General features: G+C 46.6%; 2 protein-coding genes across 2 annotated transcripts in view; both read left to right on the top strand.

Moving 5' to 3' along the window:
- The window catches only part of LOC104289332 (complement receptor type 2-like), an 18,190-nt gene extending 14,686 nt beyond the window's left edge, over positions 1-3,504 (top strand). The window contains exons 12-17 of the mRNA XM_009888266.1: positions 10-156; positions 330-578; positions 792-974; positions 1,198-1,310; positions 3,170-3,320; positions 3,482-3,504. Of these exons, the coding sequence (XP_009886568.1) occupies positions 10-156; positions 330-578; positions 792-974; positions 1,198-1,310; positions 3,170-3,320; positions 3,482-3,504 (866 nt within the window). The remainder of the gene's footprint in view (positions 1-9; positions 157-329; positions 579-791; positions 975-1,197; positions 1,311-3,169; positions 3,321-3,481) is intronic.
- Positions 3,505-3,783: 279 nt separating this feature from the next.
- Positions 3,784-9,675, top strand: part of LOC104289331 (C4b-binding protein alpha chain-like) — a 30,006-nt gene continuing 24,114 nt past the window's right edge. Inside the window, 10 exon segments of the mRNA XM_009888265.1 lie at positions 3,784-3,793; positions 3,944-3,996; positions 3,998-4,119; positions 4,316-4,512; positions 5,032-5,214; positions 5,517-5,699; positions 7,023-7,202; positions 7,435-7,464; positions 7,619-7,694; positions 7,952-8,016. Coding sequence (XP_009886567.1) covers positions 3,784-3,793; positions 3,944-3,996; positions 3,998-4,119; positions 4,316-4,512; positions 5,032-5,214; positions 5,517-5,699; positions 7,023-7,202; positions 7,435-7,464; positions 7,619-7,694; positions 7,952-8,016 — 1,099 coding nt within the window.

Here is a 9,675-nt window from a genome sequence, read left to right as displayed (position 1 = left end):
CCAATGGAGATGGGGGTGAAGAACAGCGCGCTGAGTACCACCCTGGGGACACCCCCACCTTCCAGTGCCACCCCGGCTACGTGCTGCGGGGCAGCCGTCAAGCCAAGTGCCAGCGCGATGGCCGCTGGGTGCCCGCTGTCCCCACCTGCGAGCCGGGTGAGTGGGGCACGGGGGGGCTTAGAGGGCGGATGCTGAGGGCCGTCCTTGGGCCGAGGTGACGCTCTGCCTCGCTCGCGTCACTTCAGGCGTCACAGTCTGTCGCGGCGTTCCATGTGCCCCTCCGTCGGGCAAAATCACTAAAACGCCCCTCTCCGCCTCCGCCCCATTAGCGCTGCCGTGTCCTCCGCCTCCCGTCATCGCCCACGCCACGCACAGCGCGGAGCTCGGGGCAAACTTCACCAGCGGCATGTCCGTGAGCTACAGCTGCCAGCCCGGCTTCTCCCTCCTCGGAGACCCCTCCGTCTCCTGCACGGCCTCGGGGCACTGGAGCCTCCCGTACCCACTCCCCCCGCGCGGCGGGGGGGGCCGGCTGCTGCCGCGGCTCCCCGTGGCCCCGGGGCTGGCCGAGCGTCCCTCCCGTGCTGGCGGATTCCTGGAGCCGCCAAACCTGCCAACCTGCAGAACTGGCGTGGGGAGGGGGGATGGCACGTCCAGGGACACCCTCGGGTCTCAGCAGGATTCCAGCTCATGCAGGATGCTCTGTGCATTTTGGTGGCGCTGTGTGTGCACCCTTCCTGCATGTTACCCTCTCCATGCACTTTTTTCATTTTCTTTTTGTCCTCTCTCTTTAGTGCTGCAATGTCCTTCACCTCCAAATATTGACAAAGGAAATCACAGCAGCCAGGGCTTGGAGGTTTTCACTCCTGGGATGGCCGTAAATTACAGCTGTGACCCTGGCTACAGCCTCCTGGGAGAGCCTTCGATCTACTGCACCGACTCTGGGAACTGGAGCCTCCCTCCTCCGCGCTGTGCAGGTATACTGGCGCTCCCAGACGGGAGTTATGGAGAGCCTGGGAATTTTTGCCATTGAAAGCCTGTGGATGCATCTTTTCTTTCCCAAATTTTGAATTCTTCAGTCCTTCCCTTTTGTTTTCAGTTCTGCTTGTAGACTTTTATCTATGCGTACTTAATGTACATTTTAAAACAACTTTGTGTAGCTGATATCCCTGTTTTTTCCTGTGTTTTCTTTCCTGATAGGTGGCTGTGGAGCACCTCCAAACTTAACGTTTGCTGTGCTAACTGCGGAATACAAAAACCTGACAGAGTTTCCTGTTGGGAACACGGTGCAATACCGCTGCCAGCCGGGATACGTGAGACACCCTGGAGTACCCCCAACTCTGACATGCCTCAAAAACCACACGTGGTCTGAAGCGCTAACGTTCTGTAAAAGTGAATAGCTCAATCAGTTTGGTGTCGGTTGTTGAAAATTGTCTAAGCTACATTTGTGGGTTTCTGAAAGCAATTCTTTAAAAAATGATTCATACATGGCTTCACTAGTCACATAGTTTGGGCAGCTATTGACCTTTTAAAAATCACATCTTTATTGGTGTCTGAATGTGGACAGATCCTTAAGATACCTTCTCATAGCGCAGTACAAAACTGCAAGAGATGAGTGTAAACTCAGCCTTGTTCTTCCCCAGGGAAACAGTGTAAATACCCAGAAGCACCAAAGAATGGCAGAGTTATTCTGACAGATCTCGGGTTTGGGTCAACAGTGAGCTACACGTGTGAAGAAGGGTGAGTCCCACGCTGCCTTTGCTGACTCAACTTTCTGAGCTCGGTGTTGGGCATCTTACAGTAAAGGCTCAGCGCCCACCCCTCTGCGTGGGCCGTTCTCCCAAGCAAGTCAGAATTTCCGTTTTGGTTCCAGTTATGCCACAGTTGCCTGCTCGGGAAAGGGAGAAGCACCTCTCGTGTTTCTCTGCCTGTGCTCAATACATTACTTTGCAAACTTGGGTTTCAGTCTGCCTTCTCCAACAGCCACCCAGGAGGAGCTGAGAGCGCAAGCGAGCGCGTGCTGCGAGGAGGCTCCAGCAGTTTGGAAATCACTTGGCTCTGAGTCCTGACTTAGCACCTGACCAATCTAATCCACAGTAATTTGGGATCATTGCTGTTCCTCTTGGATCTGTGGAGAAGGAACTTGGTGTCCTTCGTTCCCGTGTGTCAAACCAACAGAATCACCTCGGGAGCAGCCAGAATCAGGAGGCTGCAGAAGGAAACCACTGGGGGTAGTGTCAGAGTGGGAGTGCGAAATCCAAGCTGAATGACCTGGTACCAACTGGGATTTCTTTCTGTGCAACTCCAGGCACCGACTGGTTGGACAGTCTCACCGGCGATGTGAGATTTTTGGAGCAGATGTCGCATGGAGCGGTGTTCTTCCCGTTTGTCAGAGTAAGTAGGTCACCACTAGATCTGGCCCAGAACTGCCAAACTAAGTCCTTAAAATTAAATAGTGCCATTTCCTTAAAATAAATAGAACCTTGAGGAAAAAGACCTTTTAAAGATAATCTTTCTCTAGGATTGTTCTGTTCTGCTTGCTTGGTTGGCTTCTTCTAATAATCTTCCAGACGCCAGCTTTTGATCTTTCAGAATTATGTAGAATGAAGAGTTGTGAGATGCCTGCAGGGATTTGTTCCTTTTGTTTCACAAACATAAATAATAAATTAAGGAAGAAATGTGTCTTGCAGTAGAAGAGTGGGATATTGAGTAAAATTGAACCGGGATCTTCCAAATGCTGTGCTGTTATTCAACACACAAAGCTGTTTTGCGGGAGCTGATTGTTGCAATTAGTCTTTCTTTCAGATGGAATTCCTTTGGAAGGTTGGTATAGTAAAGCAGTCTCTAGTAAACAACTAGCAGCACTGACAGATTTCTACACCATTTAATATACTTGTTGGAATGTTTTTGCATTATTCTGGGTACAGGCACAAAACCACGTTTATATATACTCTAAGGTGGTAACCCTAGGGTACCTAAAGGAACTGAAAAGCCCTCAGCTCTTGAAATTATTCTTCTGTGAGTCTCCGAGTACTACCTGTGAAACTCCTCTGAGCAGTGGCACGTTAAGGATGGACTTCAGATACGAAGCAATTACAGCATACATATGGCTCCCTCTTTGAGATCATGTATTCATTTTTCAGAGGTGGTATGTCCGGTCCCACAACTCCAGAATGGGAGAGTATCTGTTCTCAAGTATCACTACGCATACAAAGACACTGTTACCTTTAAGTGCCATAAAGGTTTCACCTTGCGAGGCCATGGCACGGCCCAGTGCCGAGCTGATGGAACGTGGGATCCACCGGTACCACTCTGTGAGCGGGGTAAGTGTCAGCGCCCGCACTGTTAGCACTGCAGATTCCTCCCCCACTGCTCCCACCCGCCCACTGGAGCCAAAGTTGGCTTCATTTTTCTTGTCCGCTCCAACTGCTTTAAGGAGAAACCAGAAATTGTTCCTTTTATTCATGCCTCTCTTCTTGCACAGGAGATGAGCCAGGTTTTGGGTAAAGCTGTGAGTATAAGCATGATTTGCACTCTCCTCACCCTGCTTGTTGCAATCCATAATCCATGTACTCTTCATTTCCTGAAAATGAGAAATTTGGTAGCTTCATGGCAGGACACTGACTATCAGAGAGGAGTGAAATTTTTGCTGGAAATATAAAGGCAGGATGATAGAAAATGAGGGTAAATTTGTGCATTGTATTTGCTCAACCAAATGTGTATTTTAAACTCTTCATGCTATATCTAGATGGAGTGGCAGAACACTATCATCATCCTGATACCACAATGAAACCAGGTAGGTCTATTATAAGAAGAGGCAAGATGTACTAAATGCTAACTCCTCCTGTCCTGCCTTTTGCAGTGAAGTGGGTTAACTGCACATTTCACTCTCTTGTTATCACTTTTTTTTATAATTTAAGGTCACCTTCTCCCTCTCCTCTTTCAGTAGCGAAGTGTCTGCCTCCTCTAGGCTTTGCTAATGGGGAACACAGCAGTCATTTCTCATTTCTCAGACACTTTTGATGTAGAAGCACTTGTGCACCACTGCTGCAAACATGCCTTCTCCCTCACTGGGAGTAAGTCTGTTTGTTGTACAATATATGGAGCCCGGTGTCGTCCCCTTCCTTATCTTCTCAACTTTCTAAATGCATTAAACCTATAGTGATATTTGGCTAAGGACTGGCTGAAACGAGCTGTTGCTTCATCAGACTCCACAACTAAAGAAAAGATGAGGTCTCTGTGGCCAATAATAAGGTCTCTGTGGCCAAATGCTCCTCTCTGTCCTGCACAAGTTTCGCAGTCTAAAGGGTTCTGTGTAGCCTCGCTGCCCACAGTTGGCTGTGTGAGTTGGGAAGGGAAAAGCAATCAGATTGGAGTCCCTCTGTAGGCCTGGAGACATCATTACAATTGAACACAACACTGATGAAGTCCCAAAAGACAGCCACAAGTCTCAGAGCCAGCCTGGGGGCACATGGGATCCTCCACTCCCCTGTGAAAGAGGAAAGCATGTGTTATGTGTCCTTAGATGGCTCTCCTTTCTGACCTTTCCACTCTTGGTAGTGTGTTGTAAGATGTTCACGAGGTGAGAGGAATCCAGAGTCTAGTGTTTAGATCTGAACACCCAACTATCCTAATTTGTCCCATTCTTATTGCTGCTGTATCTGGTGCCTCAGTTTCTCAGTATGAACACCTTAAAAATGAGCGTAGGCCAGCTTTGCCAGCCGTAAGGAACCTGTATGGGTGTTGTAATAAGATGGTCTTACAACTGTGGAATTCCCAGTATAGATATGAGCTAATCACCCTTCTTATCTGATATGCCAGGAAAGATGATGCTGACCAACGTTCCTTTGTGCAAAGGAATGTGTGTGATGCCGTATGCTTTATAGATGACGGGGGGTGAAGTGAGTGCAGAGGGTTGGGCTGTGCGCTGGATTCAGCGCTGTGGGAGTGAGCGTACAGCCATCCACAGGTGCTCCAAAGTTTCCCCTCTTGCCTCTACGAGCTCTGTTTTGATCTGTACTTCTCTCTTTTTAGTGCTGCACTGTTCCGAGCCTGCAGACATCACCCACGGGTCTCACAGTGGCCCAGCAAAAGCATTTTTCACTCCTGGGACATCTGTAAGCTACATCTGTGAGCCCGGCTTCTCTCTCATCGGGGCAGCAACCATTTATTGCACACAATCTGGAGCCTGGAGCCATCCTCCTCCGGCCTGTCAAGGTGTGTTTTTGTTGCAGAGAGCTAAGAAAGGACATTTAACATGACTTGCCCTAGGGAAAGGTTTGTATAAGGACTAAATTTGAGTCCTTTACTACAAAGTGAGTGATAAGAACAAGATCAAGTTTATATCCATTTCCAAAGCCTGATGGAGTTCCAGGGTTACAAAATCAGTTGTTGAGCCTAGGTGAAGAAATTAAAGGGGAACAATCAAGTCTGTGAAGGTACAGTGCCTTAGCTACTCTCTGGCAGTCCATCAGGATCCTCATGTCAATGCCATTGTTTGTCTTTCTCCGACTTTCCAGTTGTGAAGTGTCTCCATCCTCCAAGCATCACCAACGGGAAGCTCAAAGGCAACATCTCTGACACTTTTTCCTATGGAGCATCTGTATCCTACAGCTGCAATCCTGGTTATGCGCTCGTTGGGAACGCTTTCATCAACTGCACACTGTCAGGAACCTGGAGCCAGCCTCCTCCTCGGTGCAAAGGTGTGTTAGTGCTTGGTTTGCTCATGTTCTTTGGAATCCATGGTGGCAGAACCACAAATTCTGGAAGGCAACCTTAATTCTTGCATGTTTTCCATCTCTGCTCTTACTGCTATGAATGAGTTGTGTGGTAACTTTTCCTCCACCAAAACCCTTTTGCTTTTAATGGAAGAGTAGAAACTTTTTCCCTTCCCTTTCCGTGTCTCTCACTCCCCAGTTATCACTGACAGGAAACAAAGGAAGTGATTACATCAGAGAAGTTGTCTCTGATGGAGGGTCTATAGATTACACCTGAGCCTGACTGTTCCCCTCCCAGAAAATGCCTCTGTATCTGCGACCTGGTACTTCCGTGTAGCTCACTGTGAAGGTCAGTCATCGGGCCACATTGACTAACAGTGATTTCGTGAATGTCACAAGATTCTTAGTAGGGGTGTTCCTGCACAGAAAACTGGACGTTCACCGGAATAAATTCATTACCCACACGGGGTGCTTCCTTGGTGGAGTTGCCCCCACCCCAGTGACTCAAGAGTTGAAACAATGAGAGGAAATAACGTCCGAAATGCTTATGTAAATAAGTCAGAGGCTCTTTAAGGAAGCAGTCACACAGAAAAATTCTCCCTGTCATTCCAAATTCTCGTGGTTTTGAAGTGTCCTTAGTAACTATTATGTGTGAAAGGAAAAATAAATACGAAAAAAAGAGTGTGGAACAAAGGCTAAAAGTTACATGTTGACATTACCCCTTTGGTCCCCACTGAGAACCTTCTCCTCCAGAATTCTTGTGCTTGGACTGTCAAAGGTGATTAGACACTTAAACTGAAGCAACTAATTCACTTAACTGAAATTGGTATAAATAGCTTAGATGGCCAGACTAATTAATAAGCTCATTATTGATAAGTAACATGACTGGTGACATCTTTGAAGGGCGAGGGACTTCTATAAACAAGAAGTGGGTTATAGGCAGTTGGCTCTAAAGCTCCCACAGGATTCTTCCCTGCTACACCCTTCTCCAAATGTTTTGGTAGCCCAGTATCAGAAAAATCTCTTTTCCTGGCAGGCTTCTCCCAGGGTACCCCTACCACACCCCATTTTCCGTCTGCTGCGTCAGTGTGGAGGAGCTGATCTGTACAAATGCTCACATGTGGGAGTGAGACACCAACCCTCTTATGCAGCCCCAAAGAAAGGAATCACCCTCTGGAATAAGAATTAATTCCTAGTTATATTCAGAAAGAATTCAAGATCAATGTCTTAGATAACCCATAGTTGTATTTCTTGTATTTTATGTTCCCTCTCATTAAATGTCCTTTTTTTTGTTACTTCTGATTTCAGAGATCAGATGTGTATTCCCAGAAGTTCAAGGTGTTAAGAAAGCCATAAAACAAAATACTTATCGCTCTGGGACTAACATCACTCTTGAATGTGATGATGGTTACACGTTGGAAGGCATCAGTCAGATTCAGTGCCAAGAGGACTTCAGCTGGGACCCTCCTGTCCCAGCCTGTAAACTGAGTGAGTGAAATGTGAATGAAGCAAAGATCAAACGGAAACAGGCAAATGTACTTTAAACACGCAAATGTTTTTCTGTATTTATAAAAACGTATATAATGGTGTGGTTTTTAAGAAATCCTGTATTGTAGGCCTTAGCAGTAAAAGCTTTATTGATAAAGTGATTAACTACAGCTGAGAAACGCTCTTTTTTGTTAGAATAGCTTGCTGATTTTTCTTTTTCTCTTCCCTTCAGCATCACACAAGTCTGGTTCCGTAGGCCTAGGTAAGCAGCTCAGAGTCATTTTTGTGGGTGGGTCTTTAGCTTTACGCAGTGGCCTCAGTGGCATCGTTTCCCTCTGCTCACTTTGAAGATATGTCTTTTGTGCCAACATGCTTTAAAACGCACAGTGAGAATAATACGCGCTCTTCTCTCTCAGGAGTCGCAGCTGCTGGAGTCCTGCTGGTCCTGGCTGCTGGAATCGTCTGGAAAATTATTTCTAAGCAGAAGCAAGGGTAAGGCGGTCTTCTGGATGTTCACTCATGTCCTTTGTTGCCAAGTCCCAAGTTTTATATGCGTTATACCCTTGTCTGAGTGTGCCTGGGTCTTGCATTTTTGCATTTTTGCTCATGCTTGCAAACCGTACAAGGCACATCAACCTGGAATTGATGGCGTGGTGGTTTTATTTCAAGACTCTCTTCCTAAGTGGAAAGCAACCCAAGTGTTCTTTTACAAACCAATACAGTTCACTGTTTTCTCCTTTTTCACTTAGATATTATCATACATATGAAAATGACAGTTACCAAACCCCTCTGAACCAGAGAGCTCAACAGAAATGTCCATGTCTTCCATAGAAGGTATAGATTTATATTCCTCAACACAAACTATCAGTTATAGCTGCAAACTTACATTGTTAAATGTAGTCATTCAAGTGGAAAATTCCTTCCCCTCAACCTTATGGTACGATGCTTTCATTTGCTGAATAAAAGAGACTGTTTTGAACATCCTGTGTTTTTAAAATGTTTTTTTAAACGTTTTTAAACACTTTAAACATTTTTTTAAACATTTCTTTCTGACACCACCCTCGATGTGTGTGTTTCCTTTTCTATAATCTGAACTGATGGTGTTCATGGGTCAGACTTCCAGATTATGCCTTGCTTCTGACATAAAGTTGCTTTTGTTTGTAAGGATTACGGGAGAGCTTGCTCTCCAAAAAAATACCTTAACAGCATCGTCAGAAAAAGGACACTGGACTGGGCCTTTGGGTTTTTTTTGCTTGCTTTTACACTTACAGCAATGCCATTTTTACTCACAGGTGAATCTACTTTCTATGCTGAATCTATTGCAGATAACAATGAATTTTCACTGTTAGCAGCACTCTGAACATAATCAGATTTGACTACAAAATGGCACCTGTAAACATTAGCTCTTTTATTTTTATTTCTGTCAAAGTTGGTTTTAGGTAACTCCTCCTTTGAAACAATGCATTTCCCAGAACGTCTCTCCTCCCTCCCTGAGTTATGACGTGATCTCTAGACATCAGCGAAAACAGGAAATGTCTAATTTTAACACCAGCGTGTCATCTTTTCCCTAGGCTGGGCACCCATCCTGCCGCTAACATGGCACTACGCTCCTTCTCTGGACCGAGAGCGGCTGCCGGCTGCACGGCACCCTCGCTCACGCTGAGACTGAAATTCTGGGGGAGAAAAAAAGGCACTTTACTGTACAATCGACATTAATGCTCCTTCTGCCCCCATTAATTACTGTAAGGACCTAACAAAGCTCAAACTGCATGTGGTACAGATGCTGTTTCAGAGGGATTTCTGTGTCCTGCTGCTGTCCTAAAGAACATTTGTCTATTTGCAATCCCTGTGATAAGCAAGATCCAGGAAATGTGGAAGTCACAATTTGTTAAACCAAAGATAGTCTTAGTAATGTAACAGCTGTATTCATGTCTGCAGCATCAGCAGATGCTGCTCTGCCTTTTCTTCCAGCAACACCTATTTGCAGTGTTCCTCTATGAGTGCTTCACCTAATAAAAGCTGAACGCAGGACAAAAATTGCTTTAGGGTTTGCCTCTCCTTTTGCGTCCACCTACAGTCATTATTTTTTAATTTTTTTTTTTTTAATACAGCTCTGCAACAGAGGCGGTTTGCCTTTGAAAGCAGCAGCAGCCCTGCAGAAAGCTGTTCATCTCGGGCTGCCAGACAGGCGCCTTTATTTTTAATCAGTGTTGGCGTTCAAAGCGCAGGAGCTGCGCCAACTAAACACGCTTTGAAGCTTTTCCTCTTGGCCGGGGACGCGGGCGGCCCTCCGGGCACCCGTTTCAGGAAAGGGCCCGGTCTCCTCAGGCTTAGGCCTCTCCTCGGGCCTGCTCTCCTCAGGCCGAGGCCTCTCCCCGGGCCCGCTCTCCTCAGTCCCGCCTCAGGACGACGGTTAGGCGGAAAGTCGGCGGCCCCGCGGCCACCATGTAACAGGCCCCTCTGGCCGCTGCCC

Source organism: Charadrius vociferus, unplaced genomic scaffold (genome assembly GCF_000708025.1).
Source record: "Charadrius vociferus isolate BGI_N301 unplaced genomic scaffold, ASM70802v2 scaffold266, whole genome shotgun sequence".
Lineage (NCBI taxonomy): Eukaryota > Metazoa > Chordata > Aves > Charadriiformes > Charadriidae > Charadrius > Charadrius vociferus.
This window is presented reverse-complemented; position numbering and strand designations above follow the sequence as displayed.